We start from the raw sequence: 21,934 nt of genomic DNA on the forward strand, positions 1-21,934 counted from the left end.
ATGTGGACTCTGAAAATGATCATGACGCTGTGTGCTTTTGAGTCCTCACCGTCACAGGCATTTGCTTGTGCTTTGATATGACTGCAGCTGCCCCTCTGTTCCTGAGAAACAGATGGGTATCAAAAGGATAGGGAATAGTTTGCATGCGTGGGTGTTGCTGGATGTTTGTGTTTTCAATCTCTTTGATTGAGAAACCCTGAAGTCCAATGTAAGCCTGCCAAATTTTTCCTCTGTGACCCTCTCCCAGCCCTCCATTGAGGTGCAGCTCTCGGGGTAATGGCAAGCAGTAGGGCCCCCCTCTCTCAGCCGGTGCTAGGGTGTCCACAGCCCTCACCAGCCCAGCTTGGGCGTGGGGAGGAAAGCTGACTCACTCATGCAGTAGGGCTTGAGAACCCAGCCTTAAAAATAAACGAAGGGAAAAGGCTTTCAATGGGCTAGTGCTGCGGGATGTGCCAGCTGCTTGGAGTTTATCGAGTGCCATGTTTGGAGCGTGCTTGTGAGCGGGTGGGTTGTGTCTAACACGAATAACCTTTGGTCTTAAACTTAGGTTTTTGAACTGTGTTCCCCAGCTGCCTTACTGATAAGGATATCGAGTTTCTGGAATATAGGAATGCAAATCAGCATCAGCAGGTTTCCTAAGTTCAGGTTTGTATCGGGTTCTCCAGAACATACTGCCGCTTTAGTAAACAGCCTTGTTTTGCTGCAAGAAGGCCAAAGGAAACAATTAGGATTAATTAGTTTAGCCTTATGTAAATCATGGGCTATAACACTTCCCCAGATTGTTTCCTGTTTCAATTCCTACATATCTTTGTAGGGAAACCTCCAATCTTCAATTAAGAATGGCTTGGGTCAAAGAATTCACGCAGTTCCTTCATGATTGATTGTTCTCCCTTTTTTTAATATTGTGTCCCTTTATAACCACAATGAATGGATCTGGCTTCAGCTTGTAATCTTAGCTGCAAGCTGGTAGAGCCGTTCTCTAGGTCTTATTCCGTTTCAGTACTTAAAGTTCATGTTCTGCATTCGTTTCCTCTTTGACAAGGTTTCTTCTTTTGTTATTTGCTTTTATTCTGAGGCAGGATTTCCCAGCTCCACAGTGATTCTTGTGATTCTCTGAACTTTCTCCAGTTGTTCAACATACTGTTTTTTGGAATTGGGTGGTATAGGATTGGAGCCTGGCTGTGGCCAGTAGCAGCTGCATCCACCATGAGCATGGAGAAAATGCTTCACACCTCTCTGTCTTCTGAAGTCTTTAAACCCGTGTACTCTGGGTTGTGCAGGGGACCCAGACTTGTGCAGTGGGTTGTGCGATTGGCATGAGGCTGTAGTGCAAAACTGTAGCTGAGGATTGAGCCTTACAGGGCGACTTGTTTTAAATACGAAGCCTCATTTAAGAAAAAAAAACAACCACCCCCTCCCCCAAATAAAAAAGGCAAGACTTTGGCAGTACCATTGCCTCCCTGCTGTTCTTTGGTTGTGTGAGCCTGGCACTGGCCCCGCTGCACGGGACAGCCGTGCGAGGGTCGCCAGCGCAGGGTTGCTCCTGGGACTGCGCGAGACCCCGATGCTCTGGCTGAGGGGGTCGAGCTGGGGTGCAGCGAGGGGTCTCTCACGCTCAGAACGTGAGCACGCGTCTGCAGTAGTTCCTCCCCAGGCCCTCCTTCGTGTGCCCAGCGCTTGCAGTACCTGTCCCACAGATGCTCCTTCAGCCACATCTCTCCCAGGGTCCCAAGTCCTTTTTGAGATCTCTGCTTCTGATTGTCAATCACCTGAGTGTGACTTGGGGCCTTTTGTTGGCAGCAATAAGTTGTTGTTGTTTTTTTTTTTTAACCTTCAGCTTTATTTAAAACATGGCACTTGTTTATGGCTGCTTACCAAGTACTCTGTGTTTTGGTTTTGTGACCTGACCTTTTTATTACTCGCTGCTCCTGCTGATGATGCGTTATCTGCAAACTTTAGTGGTGGTGACTTTTCCTCTCAGGTCATTGATAAATATTAGAGTCTGGAGCCAAAAACTGATCCCTGTGGGAACCCACTGAAAACGTGTGGTGCAGTCAGCTGATTTGTGTTTTGCATCTGGAGATTTCTTATTTCTTTATCACACTGAATGTGGCCTGTTGACTTCCTATTGCTCTGGCTTCGTTTTGTGTAGCACCAAGTCAGTTGCCTTACGAGACACGAAGTGTGTTAATCTTCTAATATTATTACAAAAAAGACATAAAATTTGAGAAGCTAGATTATCAGTTATTATGGAACTATAAGTATAAATCAGATTTCTCTCCCTTTTATTCTTGGACTCTATCCACTCTCCTTTTCCATCTCTTTCCTTACTCAGGAATGAACAGTAGGTTGGTTAACTTGCTGTTACTTTGGTTGCCTGTTTACACTTAAATATTTTCATATTATTTTTTCCAGTCCATCACTATTGTGTCATACTGAAAATAGTTTCAAGAGCTCCTTAGAAGCCCTGCTTAGACTTTTCAGATGGAGGTTTTCTAGGTCTGCTATTTAAAATGGCCAGCTTTGAGTAGCTGTTGTTTAGATATTCTCTTCCATTATTGTAGGGATTAAAATCATTTCATTACCATCCTGTGGGATGGCTGTATCATCTGTTCTCATATAAAGAGCGGTAATTCAGAACCGCCCCCTCCCAGGAATATTGAATTCAACATTTTGATCTTCTTCCCTCCCCCCCAATAACTGCAGCCAAGCAATGGCCTGATCTATAATTACCATTCTTCTGGGTCCTGACAAACTCAGAAGCAATCTTTTTTCCCTCTGAATTATATTTTCTGTTAACTCTTTTTTGTTTTTTAGGTTCTGATTTATGTTCATTCCCATTAATTTTTCCCTTTCTTCCAGTAGCCCAAATATGTAATACTTCTAAGTATCCATGGTAAACATGGTTGTTTGCCCAGTGTGGCTTTCTCTTCATCTGCCATGGTGAGATGGCAGGGGCTTTGTTTTTGGTTCTTAGGCATGTGCTGAAATGTTCACAAATGATTTACAATCAGCATTGATGCTTTCTTGGTTAAAGATCTTCTCTCAGGTTCTCTTGATCCTCTGTTTTATGGGGGCAGCTTGAAGAGCTTGAGCACCTCTTTAGGACTGCAGAGCGCGGGCTGGAGGAAATGTTTGTTGCAGGAGAAGGGTAGGGCTGCGCTGCCCAGCGTCACGCTGGCACTGCTCCTGCAGCAGCGTGTCTTCGTCTCGCTGACTTGGAGACACAGAAATCTAGTGCCGACCCCTACTGAGTCTCCTTTCCTTCTTGAACCTGCCTTTTGGGTGGGGAAGAATAAATGAGGGTAAGTCCATAGCAGTCGTGAGAATGACCACTTTAGGATGGGCAGTTTTAAGTGGCAAGGCACAAAGGTCAGTGACACTTGGCAAAAATACACAACTGGGGATGGAGAGGAAATTCTTGCATAACCTTAGTATGCCGCTTATCTTTTGCAGGTTTATTTTATCCTTTTCCAAGCACTGTGACTTTTCCTCTCCCTCCCATTGCTTTCCCTTTGCACCCCTGTTCTTCTGGCTCTGCTCCTCCAGGGTCTTCACCTACAGCTTGCAGCTTCCTTCCCGATTCCTCTGATCTTCTTTAGGTCCTGAAAGGTGATGAGTAGTTTAGGCCTCTCTTTCACCTGTTGGGAGCAAAAGTCTGGAAATGGAAGGTACAGTCGGAGGTCCATGTGGAGGAGGGGGATGCTCTGAATGGGGGAGGGCTAGCTAAAGAAGCTGAAATGCCTGTACACAGCCAGATGAAGGCAAAGCAGGTTTTAAAGTCCTCCCCTGTATTACGAGGACTTGTGAGGGGAGAAAGCCAGCACACATATTACTAAATAAGCTGTTCCACTTAGTCCCTGCATCTGTGGAAAGAAGCATAGAGGAGAACTAAACACACAGCTTTGTTTTTTGTTTTTGTTTAAGACCTTGTCTTAGGATACAGATGTTTCCGTCTACTGCTATTTTGGGTCCTGAACCTTAATCCAGTACTGCTCCTTTTTTTTGTTGTTGTTGGGTTGGGTTTTTTGTTTGTTTTGTTTTTTTTTTTTTTTTTTTTTTTTTAATAAAGTTGACTGAGTAATGTTTTCTGGCACTGTGACAAAAGACTTGTCATAGGAAATTGGAATACCAGCTCTCAAGTATGGGATGCCTTAAAATAATTTGTCTAGACAAATGCTACACATACTTTTGAGTATGTATTTATTTGATCTTGTTCACGTCCTGTCTCCTCGTTTCCTTTCTCTTTACAGCTTTCAGTACAGCTTCAAAACTAAACTGGTCTGCCTTTGTCACGAGTGAAAACCAAGTGACCCCCACTGCTCTCATGGTGATGTAAAATGAAATGTGTCTTTCCTCAGAGGGAGGGTGCCAAAGTACCAGTGCTGATGAAGGTACTGGTACATACAAAATGAAGTGCCAAAACAATTTCTGTGGGTTTTCCTGCAGAATTAAGCCTGTACAAGTGCAACGTGGGCGTCTTGAAGCATCCATCTTGTGGTACGGAGGGCCACTGGAGGCAGCTTCAAAACGCAAAGCTTTTTCCTGTGGGATGGGTTTGGACAGGGCTGGCTCATCCAAAGCAGCTCTAGTGCCACGGCTTCAGGTACAAGGTAGAGACATTCTTCCCTGGTGTCGTCATCAACAAATACTGTTGCTCTGCTCTTCCTTAGCTTCCTGGGGCAGTAGCTGGTTTGACATGAAGCATGCTGCAAAGTTGCAAGCTGGAAACGTTTTGACAGTTTGGGGCGGGAAGGCTTTGATTATACCTGCTGTTGGCAAAGTATCAGCTCTATATGCATCCACAGCGTTTGGGCTTAGTGCAAGTTTATGGGAAGGATGAGACGTATGTCAGATGAAAACACAGGACATTTCTACTGAAAGCAAGGTGTAGGACTTATTTACTAGAAAGGGGTTCTTTAATGTAGTAGTTTGTTCCACTATCTGGTGAGATCACATGCTGGAACAGGATTTGACATCAAACTGACTTTTTTAGCGTGTGGTAACGCTCAGCGACAGAAGCAGTGAACACAAAGTCCTGCCAGTGTTGTTTCTCTTTCTGATAGTAGATACCTGTCTGATAGAGGGGGCAGCAGTTTCTGCCGGGCAGGGTCTAAAACCCGTGGCAACTGAAGTCATTGCTAGCCAAAGGCTGCTGATCCTTGAGCTCTGAATCAGGCAGGGGAATTCATCTCCCGAGTAAGTTGATATGACCTATGGATTTCTTCACATTTGTTTAGCAAAACCACTCTATTTTTTTTCTCCTTCCCTTGTGGTCAAGCACCTGTCTGTTGAGTTCAAGAAAGGGTTATAGGTGTATGGTGTGTTTTTTCTTCTTGAAACTTCACACGTATCTGCAATTTTAACCATTCTGTCTATAAATATTAGTCAGCGTTTATAAAAGCTAATTCATATTTTCCATAATCAACTCAGGGAGTCTGCATTCAGGCACTTGAAGAGATAGTCTGACTCTACAAAAATTAAGAGCGCATTTAGGAGCTTAAGTTTGTGTCCTTTCTTTTCAAGCCTCAGCTTCCATGCTTCTACTCTTAAAAACAAATAAACAAAAAACCCAGTAGAACCCCCCAGTACTAAAAATAAAGCTGTAAAACAAAACCTACTAACTCTTTAGTGAAATAAAATGCCCAATCTCTCCTTAAGCTGCCAATACTGATAGTAAAGCCTTACTTATTTTATAATAACCAGACAGCTTTAATTAAAGAGCTGAATTTTGATGAGTGGTGTGTAGGTTTGCAGCCAGCGTTAGGAAAAAGAAGGAACGATCGCTCCTGCAAGCTGGAACCCTGCCATTTAAACTTTGCAGTCATTAAAGAAGTAAAGTTGTTGAAGAAGAAAATAGCGATTTTTATTTTAAATGTCAAGTGTCCTGTCAGTCAGGAACGGCAAGCCAGAGCGTGCAGCAAGCACTGCTGACAGAGTAGAAGTTGTTTCCTACCTACACTGCTCAGACTAATTTAAGATCCTCCTTTGAAACAGACTGGTTTGGTCCTCAGGGAGGAGGCTGTTGCAAACACTTTAAACACAAAACAGCTGAGCTGCAGAGCATCTGCGTTCTGCCGGAGGCCTCCTGCACTAATGGGAATCTAGACGAGAAATTACGATTTTGTTGGGCTCTCTTAATGACGTCCCGGTACAGCGTGCCCACTGGGACAGTTATGTTTCTGGGAGGCTGTGCCCATGGGCAGAGGCTGGCAGCTTCAAGTGTTGCTTAACATGTGGGACCTGTGATGAGTCCTTGCAGGGCGAGCAGGTGAGTGAACTGCCGCTGGCCTGCAGGGCAGGTTACAGCATCTCTTTTTTAAGTAACAGTCACTGAATTGCGTGGTGCTAGTCATCCTTGAGGAGAGGATTTTGTCTCCTTGTAGGGCAGCTGGACAATCCCTGTGACTTCTGACTTCTCTCCGTCGTTATCCTTTCCTCCTTCCTGTTACATCTGTAAAGCCATCTGGGAGTTGGACTTGATGATGATCCTTATGGGTCCCTTCCAACTTGAGATATTCTATGATCTCTAAAATGGGTGCAAGACTAGTGGATTCTGTTTAAAACACAGGAATCATGCTTGCTGTGCCCTTCGGCAAGGGATGCTGTTACATGAAGACTGAGATGAATTTTCCTTGCTTTCCTCCCCTCCCATTTCCATGGTGAGAGAAGATGGTAAATGAAGCCAAGTGCAGTGCACCCAAATGTTGTAAAACGCTGCTATAATGTTGAGATCTATCTGCATTGAAGGAGAAACTGGAGTGACTGTTTTCTTTCAAAAATGGCCATAAGTTAAACCAGCTGTGCAACAACAAAATGTGTTATCCTTGCTGCCGAGCTCTTGGGCAGCAAACAGGACCATAAATGCCCACTGGTGAATTGTAAAATTTGTACACAAAGGTTTCCACCTTTGTCTGAAAACTTCCTTTCACTGCTTATATTTTGGCTAAACACTGGGTAGTTACCCAGAAGACACTAGTTGGATGTAAAACTTGCGGTAAATGCAAGTTCCTTCCAAAGAGCCTGTAGGTGTACCTGGGGCGTAACCCAGCAAATTAGTATTATCTCACAACAATTATTTATGACTGGCATTGCATGCCTGGAGCATAGCTGGGGCACAAAAAACCCTACCAAATAAAAAAACCCTGCATCTGTTCCTTTCTTCACTAGATAGTTTTAAAAAACATAACTGGTCTTTTTAAGTATTTTGCCTGGGTGCCAAAAATCATCAGAGACACTAATGACTAAGTTTTGGAAGCTGAGCTACCTTCTCTGTCTAGGGTGAGTCACAGTGGCTGGAAGTAGCAGGGGCAGGCTTGCCCCTACTCTTGGTGGTTTGGACGCTTGTGAAAGGCAGTCAGGCTTGTCTTGCAGCCTCTACAATCACTGGTGATAAAGAATTGTGACCCTGCTGCTCACTGGGTGAAGAGAAGGGCATGGGGAGAAGTGATGGAGAGTTTCAGTTTTCTGTGGATCTGCTGCTCAAGCTGGCAGCCCAAGAGCTGACTTAGGAGACAAATGAAGCGCATACCAGTGAGCCTGGTGTAATAGGCAAAAAAAAAAAAAAAAAGGAAAAAAAAAAAAGTACCCAAGACAAAAGAATGAATGCATCTGTCCTGAGAGCATAATCCAGACGCTTGCTTGCAACACAGAATTAATAATGTATTTTGAGATCTCAGCCAGGGACCCAGATGGGGGGAGCCTTGATGAAGGGCTTCCAGCTCGCTGACTCACCGCTCTGGAGCTCTGGCCCCCATGACTCACTCCTGTCTGACTTTGGCTCTTTTGGGGAGAGGATAGGAAATAACAAAACATGCGCCCAGCCTATTGAAAAGTTAGACTAGATCCAAGAACTGTGCACTGGGGGAAGGGCAGGGGAATGTGAGGAGGACTTTCCTATTTTGTATGACTCCCGAGAGGCTTGGGCTGGGAATGAGCAACAGCATCCTTTTCTCTGCATGCAGACAGTGGGCTTAAGAGACACTGAACTTCACAGTTGTTTCTCACCCTTGCCTCAACTGCACAAGGGCTTCTTTTTTTTTTTTCTTTCAACCCATATTTAGTCCTAGTTATTATAGAGTTTAATTTTGTTTTTAAGTCTCTTTTTAAATCCAAAATACTTCTTTTTTTTTTGGGGGGGGGGGGGTGTTAAGGAAAGTGAAAGAATATTTTGGAACAAGGAAAGGCAAAGGAGTAAACATGGTTCTTGAAAAATCCTCCCGATTAGTTAAAAATAAATACATCTCTTCTTTGCTGGTTGTGGGTTGGAAATACTTGAGTGTTTGCAATGGAAGTGTGTGTATGCATGTGTGCATAATGGGGTGGATTATAAGATTTGCTCAGCATGAACTTCAGCATTTCCAACTGTGTAACCTGAGCAGGTTGGGAAGATGTGCAGATTTAATTACCATGTAAATCTGTTAGCTCTGAATTTCCTGGCATTTGTTTTGCTGATGACACAACCTGAATGTTATTCACTTAGTGGATTTTTTTAATCCATCCAATTTTTTTTATGCTTCAAATGAGTAATTGCTGTTGTGAGACTCCAAACGATCATATTTGCTATTACGGTGGATCTCTTTGCTGTTTTCAAATACCAGTTTCATGTTACTCTTCATATCTTCCCACAAATTAGGTAATTTCAGTGTGGTTTTTGACTAGACAGCAAAGAATTTTATAGTAGAGTAAAATAATTGAGCAACAATTTCTCTGTGTCTTGGTTTTGATTTTTACACTGTAGAAGATAAACACCTAGAAATCCAAGGTTCCCTCTGTTTGCCCTTGGCAGGTAAATAAACCAGGGTAGTGTAAATCTCTACTGTGTTATCAGCGTATTTTAGGTGTGCCTTGGGGCACTGTTTGCAGTCCTCGGTCTCTCTGTTCTCTGCTATGGCTGCATCTAAGACTTTTATCCTGCCATCAGAAAGCTCTTCCAGCTATTTTGGTCCTTCATCAGGCTGAGAGGGGGGATCTCTGTGTCCTGTTTAAGAGTAAGCAGTTAGATGTGCCTGCAGTCACATGCTCAGTACTGTGGTCTGTCCAAGGGGTCTCTTGGTAAACCAGATTTCAGCCATTTCATGTGTGGTTGCATTCATTTTTTCAAATACTCACTGCCAAATATAGTTGGTTCCCCCTCACCCAAATTAATGCATACTGAAGGTAAGCACCCTGGTATATCAAACTGTATAGGGTGCAGCCGTCTGCTCTTCCACTCTTTGTCCCTGTGGGGATATTGGTGAATGACTTTGTGGGGTTGATCTTGTCTCTCTTTCAGCCCCCATCTTTGGAATCAGTGTTGTGGAAAAACACTGTATTGCTGCCAGGCTGTACTTCGTTTCTCATCCTTGTAAGAGCAATGCAGCAGGAGCTTGGATCTGTGCCTCCTAACAGTGGTGTGTCAACACACCCCATGCCAGTAGAGGAGCTCTTCTGTTCCCTGCAAGGCATATGAATTGCAGAGATGAGGCTACAGGGGCTCCATCCGTAGCTCTTCTCAAAGACAGGTACCACGCGATATAAGCCGTGGCGGAGTTTAGAGAAGAACGAGTGGTGGCCAGCTTCCCTGATGCAAACATAAAGGATTTCTAGAAAGGGAAGAAGTTGAGGGAAGTGATGTACCTGAAAATCTGCAGAATTTGCGTTTGAATCTCTGAAAATTAACTGATGCCCAAGTGCCAGCGAGTACTGAGAACAGTTGTCTTGGTTGTTGGAAGCTGGCGCACACTGACACCTCCGATGAACTTGCAACAGAAAAGTCAACAGCACCACCAGCAACATGTCTGGGAAGAAAACACTTGCCTTGAGGAAACTTTTTAACTTGTGTCTTGGGGTTTAGCCTTGGGCTTGGGCATGCAGAAAGTCACGGACTTCTCTGCTGCATTGTCATCACTGGTAGGCTTGTGTGTGCAGTCCTTCACGAGCAGCATCTCTAGGCACGGTTCTTCATCAGCTAAAAAGGGCAGGTCTCTGCTCCAAGCCCTTATGGGTACATGCTGCACTTGCAAACGCAGGCAGAGCTGATAGCGTGGTGCGTGATGGCTTTTACAGCTCTTGCCATGCAGTCAAGTCTAGAGCTCAACCTGTGAAGGCTGACTGGCACCGATGTGCCATCTTTAACAACTGGCGCCTTGCCTGGATGCCCCAGAGCTTGAAGCCTTTTGTTAGCAGCTGTGACTCCTACTCAGACCTCCCCAGCTACCATATAAGCAGCTGCCAGACGTCTGTGAAATGTGTGCTTGGTTCCTTGAAGAGGAGATGGTATCTCTATGTAGCCATGCTTCTTGATCTGTTTGATGCTATTACTAGAAATGCTGCTATCTTTTGTGATATTTTGTGGTTTATCTCCTATGCACCTTTGTTTATGCAAACCACAAAGAGCTGCTGAAGAGATTATTCCTTTTTCTCCCTGTTATCTTAAAGTGAGAGGAGATTGCGGCGGGGGAGGAAGGGGCAAATTCATGCCTGTGGTGCATGTTTACTTCCCCATGGATGGGGGCTAGTTTGTGGTCTCCCCTTTCTTCCCTCTTTCCTCATTTTCTCCAGGAGCACTGCCTTGTACACTACATGCACTCTGATTCCTTTGATACAAAAGTAAGAGTGCAGTCCTTGCCCCCCACCCTCTATTATCGCTGCTCAGGCCTTACAAGAGGTGAATATCAGGCAGTTTTGTACCTACGGGTAGATGGTGGGCTTCATTTTTATACTATGAGTGCCTGTTGGGTAGAAGGGATGCTCCCACCTGGGCAGCTCCTCTTGTGGAGGGGGATTGATCCCTCCAGGATGGGGAGACCTCAGGGCAAGCCAGAAGGGAGCCATTAACTCCCAGGAGAGGAATATTGAATTTGTGGGTGGTTCTCAGCCCCCCCATGTTGCATGTAGGCTGGCGTGCCCTGGGCTGCTTGGAGAGCAGGGCTTGTTTTGCAGTGTGGCAGGGTGCTGCCGCTGCAGCTCCCCTCTGGGGTGGCTCTGCCGGAGAGGGTGGATTGTGCTGCTGCAGTTGGCGTGGGGGACTTGCAGCCGACGCAGTGCATTTTCCAGGCTCAGCAAAGCCTGTCACTTGTTTAATAACTTAAATATAGTTACGAAGTGTCATTTGGGGCTCTTGACTTCTCTTCATTCCTTTTTTAGTGAGTTCTTAAAAAGTCTATTTTCTGAACATGACTTTCATTTTTAGTCACGATAATGTCACATCTTTAGACAACTGAGGCTAATGCTGCTCTCGTCTGGCTTCAGGTCATCTGATAGAGAAGTCAGCAGTGGCATGCACCTAGCAAAACCTGAGTCTGTTTTACTTCAGAGATGTTCATTTGATCAGACAAGAAAGAACAAAAAAAACAAACCTCGTCCCTTAGGCAGAGCTGGAGAAAAGGGCTTTTGTCTGGCAGGAACAGGCAGATGCTGTGGAGAGCTGCAGCCTGCGGCCCAGCTGGTCTGCAGCCAAATACTACTTTCGAAGAGCTATCCAAAATCCGCCGCGCACCCGGATATGAGAGCTCTCCTTTGTTTGCTTACCGCGGGGTGATGTCTGTAGGTGTTTTGTGTTTCCCCAAAAGCACCCAGGTTATAGGCGGGAGCAAATGTCCAACCAGATTGGTGGTGAAACTCCATGGGGCTGCAACTTACTTTCTCTGTAAACAGGAGCGCTGCTGTTTTGTTTGTCTTTTCAAGGTTCTGGGGGAAGGGGAAGCGGAAGATAAGATTACATCTGTTCTAAATCCATGACTTTTTACAGAGGTTAAAATCCCGGCTGAACACATCTCTTTGTTATGTAGTGAGAATAGTTTAATAATTCAAGCAGACTCCTTGTACCACACGTCTGCAATTAGTGCTGTGGCTGCCAGTGGGGTGTGCGGATAGCAGGAAGCTGGCAACGGAGCTGTCTACAGAGGTATTAAAAACAAAAAAAGAAAAGAAGAAAAAAAAGGCACATTTTCAATGCAAGTGCTCTTTTCTCTTTTTTTTTTTTTTTTTTTAAAAAGGTGAACTCTCTGGGTGACAGATGCCAAGCCGAACACCACAGACGCAGAACTTCTTTCTTTTGCAAGCAAATATATGTACAGGTTCTAAGGGTAAAATTCTCAGTTTCCTCCCTAAATTGCCTTTTCCTGTTCCCGAGCGCAGGGATGGTTGCTGCCATATCAGAATTGAGGGTTATTCTGTGGCTTTGCACCTCTGGAAGTGGCTGATGACCGCTAAGGTGCACGCGGAAGCAGAGAGGGGAGTGTGGAGAGGAGGAGGAGGAGGAGGGTTGGCAATGGGAGAACGTGCTTTGAAAAGACAGAGGGAGCAGCTTAGGTGTAGGTGGAAGTTTTGAGGAGCTGGAGGCCTAACTGCTCCCGGATGGTTTCTGCTGTTGCTGCTGCTCAAATGCCTTTTCTTTTTTAATTCTCTAGGCAAATGGAGCTGCTTTCAATGAGACAATTGTTTTCTTAAGGAAAAAAAAAATCAAAGCGAGCTAGCTTTAAGCGTTCACTGTAGTAGAGATGTGTATAACATATGAAAGATTCCTGTAAATCAGGTGGTGTGTTTTTTGTAATCACTGAGTGAGGAGAAGTCCAGATCCCTAAAATTGTCTGTTCCCTGAGTTCAGTAGCTGTGCAGTCTGACCTGTGGCAATTGTTTGAGGCTTCTCTATTGACTGGTATTCAAAGTTATATCACAGACCATTAAAAATAAGATTAAAAATTATAATGAAACTAGAGAATAATTTTAAAAACTGATTGACCATTTATTTGCTATCAGACAATACTGTTGTAAATGCAAATTCTTTTCTTTCTCACAGCTTGCTGCTTTGCAGCTGCATGTGAAAAGGAGAAAGCACAAATGTTGATGAGCATGTTGAACATCCCTTCCCACCCCAACGTCCTCTTTCTCTCTGGTTTTGGGAAGTTAAATGTTTGTTTCCTTCTTTGCTTTTCCTGAAGCAGTTTTAGGAAAATTCCCCGTTCAGAAAGGGGCGGGGGGGGAATCTAACGTAGCTAACTTTAATCAAATGGAAGAAGTAAAATAACGTTTGATATTAATTTCTTCCATATCAAAGCAGTAATAGACAGAAGGCTAATAGATATCTTTATTCATGAATTTGCCAAAAATAGCCGAGTAGCCTGTGGTCATTTTGTCTTTCAGTTGAGTCTGTTAAATTAGAACATCTAAATAGTGTCAGACTAAGTCAACGCTTAGGCATGATATTTTCAAGGATGACATCCTCAGATGGGATGACGCTGGTGATAAAGTAGCTGTGTGTAGAAACCAGGGTACAAATACTGTAGCAGCCCTATTTCAGCATCTGCTAGTCATCAGTCAGAATATTGCATGTAAGAATTAGAAAGAGGGAAATGTTCTAGCCAGCTTTAGGAAAATATGCAAAAATTATAATTGACTCTTGCCTTTAGCCCGAATGAAAAGAAATGTGTAGACTATGGAGAAAAAATTGTCTCTACGAAAGGCACTGCTTTTTATAGGTTCATCCTTGGCTTCCGTCGTGGTTGGGAAGCATTTCTGTCCCTTGCTTACATTTTAATGGCTGCCTACCCTGTTTTACTCAGTGTCTTTATTGATGCACCAGGGTGTTCAACTAGTCTTAAGCATCCTTTTTCTTTCTTCTTTGCGTAGTGGGGAATTGTAGTTTATACTTTTATCCTTACAGATGTTGGGAGGCAGCCCTGGATGTGAAGTGCTAGTGAGTCCTTGGGTATCAAAATTAAAATAAACAAGGCTTTCTAAGGTGGTCATGACCCTCTTGTTGAGTCATCTGAGAGTTTGTTTAGTAGTGTTATCATTTACAGTAAGTAAATATGAGACTACAAATCTGTTTTGCCATTTGTAAAGGCTTTACTTTAGCTAGCTTGCTATTCTAGCGTAGCAACTGTGGTCCTCTGTTTACTGCCTTATGTTTAGTAAATATTTTCTTTTCCTCAGTGTCAGTCAGAATTGACTGAAGCCTTATTAATTTTGAAAGAAGGCGCAGTTAGCATTTGTGAGCGTCTTGGAAGAGGCACTCGAACTTCCAGGGGACTCTGTGAAAGCCGGCTGTGCTCAGTCTTTTCCAGCATCAGGCTTCAAGGCCACAGGTGCTGCTGGAGCTGTGAAATGTGCGTGCTTGGGGGTGTGAGCACACGACTTCCCTCATGGATTTATACAATATTGACTTGTTTAATTCTTAATTTAGCCTACAGGAAGCCGAATCTTGAATTTCAGTGTTTATTTCTCAGGAGTGAGCAAGACGAAGAGCCAAGATCAATACTGCTTGCAAAAACAGAGCAAATCAAACAGACTTAGACTTTTGTAGGATCATGCCCCAATCGACAAAGACTCCTGTATGAGATGGTAGATAATGCCTGATTATTTGGAAAAGCTCGTTACAATTCATTGTACAAATATTTTTGTACAAAAATAGAATTCTTTGTGTGAATGAGATGAGCAGGAATGGATTCTTGCAGTGCAGTTTCTTGGTCTGTCAAAGATGTTGTCTTCTGACACTGGAAACAAAACCAAGAAGAGATGCAGAGGTTTTGGCTATTGATGGGAACTGCATTGGAGTCTCAAGGAAGTAGATCGCGAGATTCGGTTTGTGCTCATTTTGAATAAGAAACAAACACAAAGTTATCCTACTACACACAGCCATAACATGCGCTGTCAGTGTAATGAATTCAGTGTAATAGATAAAAGTGGTAATTAGTACTGGCTGTCAGGAGCTTTAGCTCTGGGGCCTAGAAGCTGGATATGGGCTCTAGTCCTAGGTGGAATGCAGCTTTTAAAATAGATACATAAATCAGGCAGGAAAGCTGTTTTATAGCAAATGTGTTAATTGCTTGGCTGGGGACGTGCATGGACCCGTTTTCCTAGACCGTGCGCTGTATGTTCTGTGCAGCTAAAATAGTCATATGTGGTGTCAGAGTCTATGTCTGAGTGTGTTTCCTTTTTCTTCTCTGCTTCAGTGAACATTAACCCCATATATTCTGTTCCACACACAAAGTGTTCTGGTGATAAATCCTGCAGGATCTTTCAGAACATATATTCTGTTCCACACACAAAATGTTCTAGTGATAAATCCTGCAGGATCTTTCAGGCTGTCTGGGTAAAATGTGCTTTCCCATTTTTGGTGATGTGCTGTAGTGAGTACCTTTGCCGGGGGGGAAGGGGGCTGCTTCAGGACATGACTACCATGCTTCTGTTTTCCATTTTCCTTGCAAGTTAATCACAGGCTCTGTAATGTATGCCTCTGAGAGGACTTTTGTTCTAGCTGTAGCTCTTCAGCTTGAAGTAGTGATTGGAGGAGGAGGTCATTAGGCAGGGCTGGTAGATCCTGCTGCTGACTGGCACGGATGCCTGGTGCAGATACTTGAATTGTTCTGATCAATGCTCTCCTGTTGTTGGCATGACAGACAGGCAAGGAAATAAACTTTTTCCCCCCTTTTTATCTCCACAGCACTTCACAGAGTTCCTGGATGAGTTTTCACCCGATGTCCTAGGCCAGCTCTTGAATGATCCCTTCTTGTCTGAGAAGAATGAAATAATGGAGGTGGAACTGTCTCCGGCGTCCCCAGCGCCCCTCATCCAGGCAGAACACAGCTACTCCCTCTGCGGGGACTCTCGACCCCAGTCTCCCTTGACCCACATCTCGACCGATGACAACTTTAATGAAGGTAGTATGCACCGAGCTGTTGTTCTTTTGTCGTGATGATGGAGTAATGAAATGTTCCTGGTGGGGTGATGATGCACTAAGGGTGCATGTGAATGCTCTTTGCTAATTGATACACCTACAATGAAATCACGGAAGGGATTTCTTTGTTTTAAGTCTGCAGGCATTGTGAATAAAGAAATTTGTCCATAGACAGGGAAATTGTGCTCAGCAGAAGTTACTAACTTTGCACTATAAACGTTTTGAATTAGAAGTAAAGTGCCCATCAAAAAGAAATGGGAGAAGGGCTAGAAATACACTTGTTTCCGTGTATCTGAATCTGTGGTTGTTGAAGATAAATGGAGACTGATAAACCAAATGAGTCAAATGAGGACCACCATGTAGTCTGGGTATTGTAGAACATGACATGTAAGGAAAGGGTGAGGTGGGTTTTGTTCGGTCTTCTGGAGAAAAGGCAAAGGGGAGATCTTATTGCTGTCTATGGCTATCCAATAAAAGGGTGCAAAGAAAACAAAGCTGGACTCCTCTGAGATACACAGTGATAGCACAAGAGGTAATGGTTGCAAGTTGCAAGAAAGGAAATTCCAGTTGGGTGTTAGGAAAATCATTTTCACCGTAAGAGTGGGTCAGACATTTGAACAGGTGTCCAAAGAGGCTGTGAAGTTTTCATCCGTGGAGATATGCAAAGCTGAGTTAGGCAAGGCCCTGAGCAATCTGCTCTAAATTGGCCATACTCTGAATGAGGAGTTGGGCAGGATGGTCTCCAGAGGTCCTTTCAAAGCTACATAATTTCAGGTTTATTAAAAACAAACAAACAAACCTTTTAAACTACACTTATTTTTCAGTAGTGAGTATCTGGAGCTTTCTGGTATCCCAAAATGAAAATCAGGTCATCTTATTTATGTTTCTAAATACACGTGTGGGAATGTAACTTCAGGTGCTGCCCCAGTCTTAAAACCTGTCTTGCTGAAGTCCTAGGGTTTTTTTTCTTTTTTAGAAAATAAAAAAGGGCAAAACTAAAAAATAATGCCCATCATGAAGTCATTGGTGATCTTGTAAAAACATAACTGCAATTTTATAGATTCTATGGTTGTGGGAAATGGCGATGCGTAGAAAATGATGAAAACCAAGAGCATTTTTTAGCAGTTATCTTTAATTCAGCAGTTATAAACGTCTGGAGGGGAAAAAAAGGGAAATGCAGGAATGGTGGGAGGAAGAGATCCAACCTGCTTGTTCTGGCGTGAAGATGCCTGCTGGCAGGAAGGGGAGTTCAAGGTAAAAGCTAGTGGTTGGCGGAGGAGCAAGGTCATGAATATCTGGTAACTATTAGGAATAATCACCATGGCAGACCTTCACCCCTAATTAATTGGTTTATGTCTTCAACATTAGCTTTACAGTGAAAAGCAGTAGAGTACTAAGCTGCGTCACAATAAAAGGGAAAGAGATTAGTGCTTATGTCTAAGCATTAACAAGTTAAGCTGTTTATGAAGATCCACCGCGACATGAGTTTTCAAAGGCTGACAGTTTTGTGGTCCAAAGCACTCTCTTAAAACAAGATGCTGTCTCTTAAGAGATTTCACAAGAAGACAACTAATAAAACCTGTGAGAAGGCTTTTCAGTGTGAGACAGGGTTTTTGGAGATGATCTGGAAACATCATCTACATAAAGCCTGCCCATTTTATATTTCCTAACTGTTTCCTGTGAATATCTTTAATTTAATACATACAGGAAATATTAATTTTGGCAGGAGAAACAAGCACGAGAAACTTCGGAAACTAAGCTTCTCTGGAAGTTAATAGGGAGAAGCTTCAAACTAGGCTAAAAGTGAGGGGAGTTTCCTTTAGGGGAAAAACGTGAAGAAATTCATACTGCTGAAATCACTGGGTAATTAATAGAGCCCTAGTCAAATGATGTTTTAAAAAGCCAAGAAACATTAACAAGTGGGTTTAAAAATAGAAAATGAATGGAAAGCATTTAATCTGCTGTTCACTCTGCAGAGTGTTTCATAAGAGAGGAGGAGGAGGAGGAGTTGTTCTTGGTGTTTGGGATTTTACTTAATCTTAACCCTGGAATCACGCTTATGACCTTTCAATACCTATTGACTTCAAACAGTGAAGCTCAGAGAAGTGCTTGAGGAAATTGCAGAATTACAGTTAACATGGCTGTCTGATAGATATTAAAAGGCATCACCTGATGATTTTTCATCCTTGAGTCCATGAGAGCAGGAGAGGGGGATTTTGTGGGTGGCAATACGGCAGGGTTTGACAGTGGACATTGAAAGCATCTCTGTTGTTAGATGGTGGCGGTACATAGTGTACCTGACAACTCTGGTGAATGCCAGTCCCCTTGTTGGAGTAAGGGGACAGATACTGGGAGCACCAGTGTCCTTTTGGGGAGCAGGATATGGAGGGGGAGGTCCATGTGCTCCAGCATGATCTCCTGCTGCCAGGGAACTGGGAGTGGTTTTGTAGAGCCGCAGGGGCTGAGAAACGAGGCTGGCTAAGGGACTTACATAAAGAACGTGCAAAAAATGTACATTCCCCAAATAATCACCCCACTGGGCAGATTGGTGAGCTCCAACAGCTGTTGTATTTTCATGGTTTTTCCGTGGTGAGGTTTCATGATTCTGCAGGACCCTGCCCTGCAGGACTGGGAGTAGAAACAGGCTAGTGAGGAGGCTCATGTACGACACTTGCATGCGTATGTGCACACGTGCTGTGGACCTGCGTGCCTGCAGTCAGCAGCAGCGTGAGGAGGAGGAGGATGGCACAGAGCAGTTAAGCTGGGTCCGGATGCCGTTTCAGAGCTTCGCCCTTAGCTCTAGAGGACTAAGGGCCTGGTGTCCCTTAGGGAAAAGTACCTGCCTGCCTTTAAAATTAGCCTTAAAAACTGAAGTTTGTTTCCATGGCGACAGGCCTGTTGGAGATGGCAGGGAGGCAGGAGTGATAGTTGGGGGTGTGTGGCCTGTTCTGGGGCAGGGTCCTGCCGTCTGTGTGGGCCCAGGGTGACCCCAGACGTCGGTCCCAGCCCGGCGGCGCTGGGGCCAGTGTGCTGCCACCAGGCCGGCCCCACATCGTGTTACGCCACTACCTGCCTTTCTGCCCTCTTCTTTCAGTCTGTGCCAGCCTGTTGGAGGAGGGAATTGGATTTTGCGAGTTGTCTCCATCTGGTTCAATGGCACCCAACGTCTGCAGCGGTTTTCATCTATGTATTCACGAGCACGGGGTCCCAGAGCCCCAGAGTATGGGGAGGCTGAGAAAAAGGCCCGTCTTGTTAGGTACATGATCTTCAAGACAGGTTTAAGCCATTCAGTGTCTGTTTCCATCTTTTGTTTTTTCCCCTGCCAAGTCTGTGACAACCTTACTGAAAATGTTATTTAATGTTTCCTTTCAGCCGTTACGGTGGAGCGAATGATTGCTCTGACTCCATAAGCACCTTCTTGCCCACTGTTGCAGGGGAACAATTAACTTCTGCCATTAGCCGTTCTCGCTGGCCACTACTCAGCCGCTACCGCAATTTCTACAATTGCTAAATTGACCTGTTCATGTAATTGTAAATGTTATATAAAATTTTTTTTTTTAAAGTGCTAGAAGTGTAGAACCTGGCAAACTCATAAGCTTGGGTTTAACTCTTCTGAGAAGTCCTGTTGACCTCAAGCTGAGAACACGTTTAAGTGTCCATAAGATCAAGGTCCCAACACCGGTTTTCTCCAGCTGTTTGCTCTTCTGACTTCACTGTATTGAGGCTATTTCCCCACTTTTGTGCTGAAGAACTTTTCTGAATACTTGCAGCTTGTTGCTAGTGTGGGGTCTCTGAAGGTCACTAAATCTCCAGCTTATGAAAGCATTGGCAAGAGTAACTTTTTAAAGCAGATGTGTGCAAGACGTCTGGCATTTAGTTGTTTGGTCATCCCCCCCTGAGAATCTATTCTTATTCAATTTTGCATAAACTTTTAAGACTAAAGATACTAGAGAGAGAGAGAGATTTATAGGCCTGACCTGCTTGTTTGCAGCTGGCTGACCATGAAGTTTTGTTTGCCTGAACTGGTGAATAAGGCACCTGGCCTGGGGAGGGCTCCAGGCCGTAACATGAAAAAGGAGGCTGCGTCCCGTGTACTGATGATCTACACCGGTTGCACTGCTGCCTCTCTCACAGCAGGTTTCTGCTTTCTAGTTGTGAGCCTTGGGGTTTTTGAGACAACTGCAGAGTAGCTGTGGAGAAGCACAGTGGGTAGTTCTGACATGGAAAATGCTTCCTGGAAGGAAATGCAGAAGCTGGGGGGGAGACTGAGAATAGGGCTGATGGGTAAGGGAGACCTCTTGCTGTGCATCAGGGCCTTTTGGGGCACAGATTCGCTTCTGAGAGCTGTAAACGTTTAGGGGGAAAAAAAGCTTTTTTTTCTGTTACGGTTGGTGCATGTCTGTCTTCAGTTTTACGGTCTCTGCAGCCTTTTGGAAAGGGAGGGCTGTGGGTCAGACATCCAGGAGCAAGGCAAGACCTGTGTTTCAGAAGGGACTATTGTTAGCCTCCTATGTGACTTGAGATGCGAGTGTAGGGTCCTTTCCTGCCCTCCCATGCTTCATCTTGTCAGCTCTAGGCACAAACTTTAGGATAGGGGCCTCTCCCTTGTTTTGGACGTGTGAGATGCATAGGCGAGAACTGAGTACAAGTAATATTGAGGGGCTGGTGTGCAGCAGGAACGCGCAAGGCAGAGGCTGCAGCATCTGTGTGGGGCTCTTCATCCTCTGGGATCAGCTCAAGTGGTGGGGGTGGTTCACAGTGGGTGTGTGTTTGGTTTTTGTGTGTGTTTTTTACTTTGCGAGCCTGGCAGGGCAGAAACAGTGGACAGCCGACCAGTCATTTGTATGGTTTCTTTCCTCAAATTGTGGCCAGGTGGCTGGGTGCGTTCCTTTCCCAGTCCCCCGAGGGCTCTGCTTTTGAGACTAGTCTTGGTCCCCACCTGCCCCCCCCAGCTGTTCGTGCTTTCCTGCTCAGGAATGCTTTGAAGTTACTTTTGGATTTGAAGCGGCTTGCCTTGGCTAAAGGTTTGACAGAGTGATTGCAGAAATGGTATGTTTCTATTTTACGCTTAGCTGTGCCAAAACTGGGGCTGGCCCCAGAATATAACCTGTATTGTTATTGGGTTTTTTACTGCTGAGGTTACGTTTTCCTGTAATGTGCTTTTAAAACTTAAATTTTCTTTTTAAACTTCAACTCCATCTCCCTACATGGTTTGAAAAAGAAAAAAACAAACAAACAAACCCCCCAAAATCATTGTCTACGTCTCCCACTTCTCCAGTGCAAATAGCCCTTCAACAATAAATCCAGCACTCATCTCAGGCAGTGCTTTGTACAGGAAAATGCTTGCTTATGTGTGGAGTCCACAAGCAGTAATCAGTGTCATGTGCTGTGCTGTCTCGTCCACAGATGCCTCTACATGAACTGAGGCTCAGGGTGGTCTTCATACATTTTATATGTATGCGTATATATACACACATAATATAGATGTGTATATATGGTGTATATAGTCACAATATATTTATTAAGTGTAGTAGGTTATATTATATATCCTATTTTTATTTTTTTATGTAAGCTATATATATAGAGAGAGATGCATTGTCCTGCTTCTGTCTGTTTTTCTCCAAATACTGAATCAATGAAATGTGAACAATGAAAATAGAACCTCTTCTGCCCTGACTTTAAAGAAAATGGAACTGGACAAAGAAATTCACTTGTGTTTTGAAAAGATGCTGTCAAAGCCATACTGGTAATTTTTCAAGTACATTCCAATGCAACTTTTTTCCTATGTGTTTTTTTTATTTTTGTGTGTTTATTTAAGAAATGGGGTGGAAGCCATTTGGTGGTGATAGTCTGTATTTGAGTGTGTTTTATGTGGGAGGTTAGCAGTCAGTCCTTGTCAGCATCTGCGTTTTTAAAGGATGAGAAGACTTCTGAACTTTTATACGTCCAAGGTTCAAAATCTCAGTACATCACTCTACATCAAGCCTGTAACTTCTACTTGGGCAGCAGTGTGTCTGGAAAACGTCAGTTTTGATTTAGAGATGGGCATTTTGGTGGTTACTTATGCTTATTGTTAATAATTGACAACTTTATTTGCAGTCAGACCTCCTTTAGCTTCCAGTTCCACATATGAGGTCTCTTTATGGCCTTTTTCCCTGCTGGAGTAAAGAACCATCTGCTCATGGAAACCTCTTTCCCCAGGTGTTTGTAGGCTGTGATTAAGTTCCCTCTTGATTTCTGCTTGGATGCAGCTTAAATGAGCTGCACTTCTTT

General features: G+C 44.0%; 1 protein-coding gene across 1 annotated transcript in view; it reads left to right on the forward strand.

Annotated features, from left to right (window-relative positions):
- CREB3L2 (cAMP responsive element binding protein 3 like 2) overlaps nucleotides 1-21,934 on the forward strand; it is a 76,366-nt gene that overhangs the window by 28,297 nt on the left and 26,135 nt on the right. The window contains exon 2 of the mRNA XM_075158211.1: nucleotides 15,428-15,644. Coding sequence (XP_075014312.1) covers nucleotides 15,428-15,644 — 217 coding nt within the window. The remainder of the gene's footprint in view (nucleotides 1-15,427; nucleotides 15,645-21,934) is intronic.

This window comes from Calonectris borealis, chromosome 1 (assembly GCF_964195595.1).
Source record: "Calonectris borealis chromosome 1, bCalBor7.hap1.2, whole genome shotgun sequence".
Classification (NCBI taxonomy): Eukaryota; Metazoa; Chordata; class Aves; order Procellariiformes; family Procellariidae; genus Calonectris; species Calonectris borealis.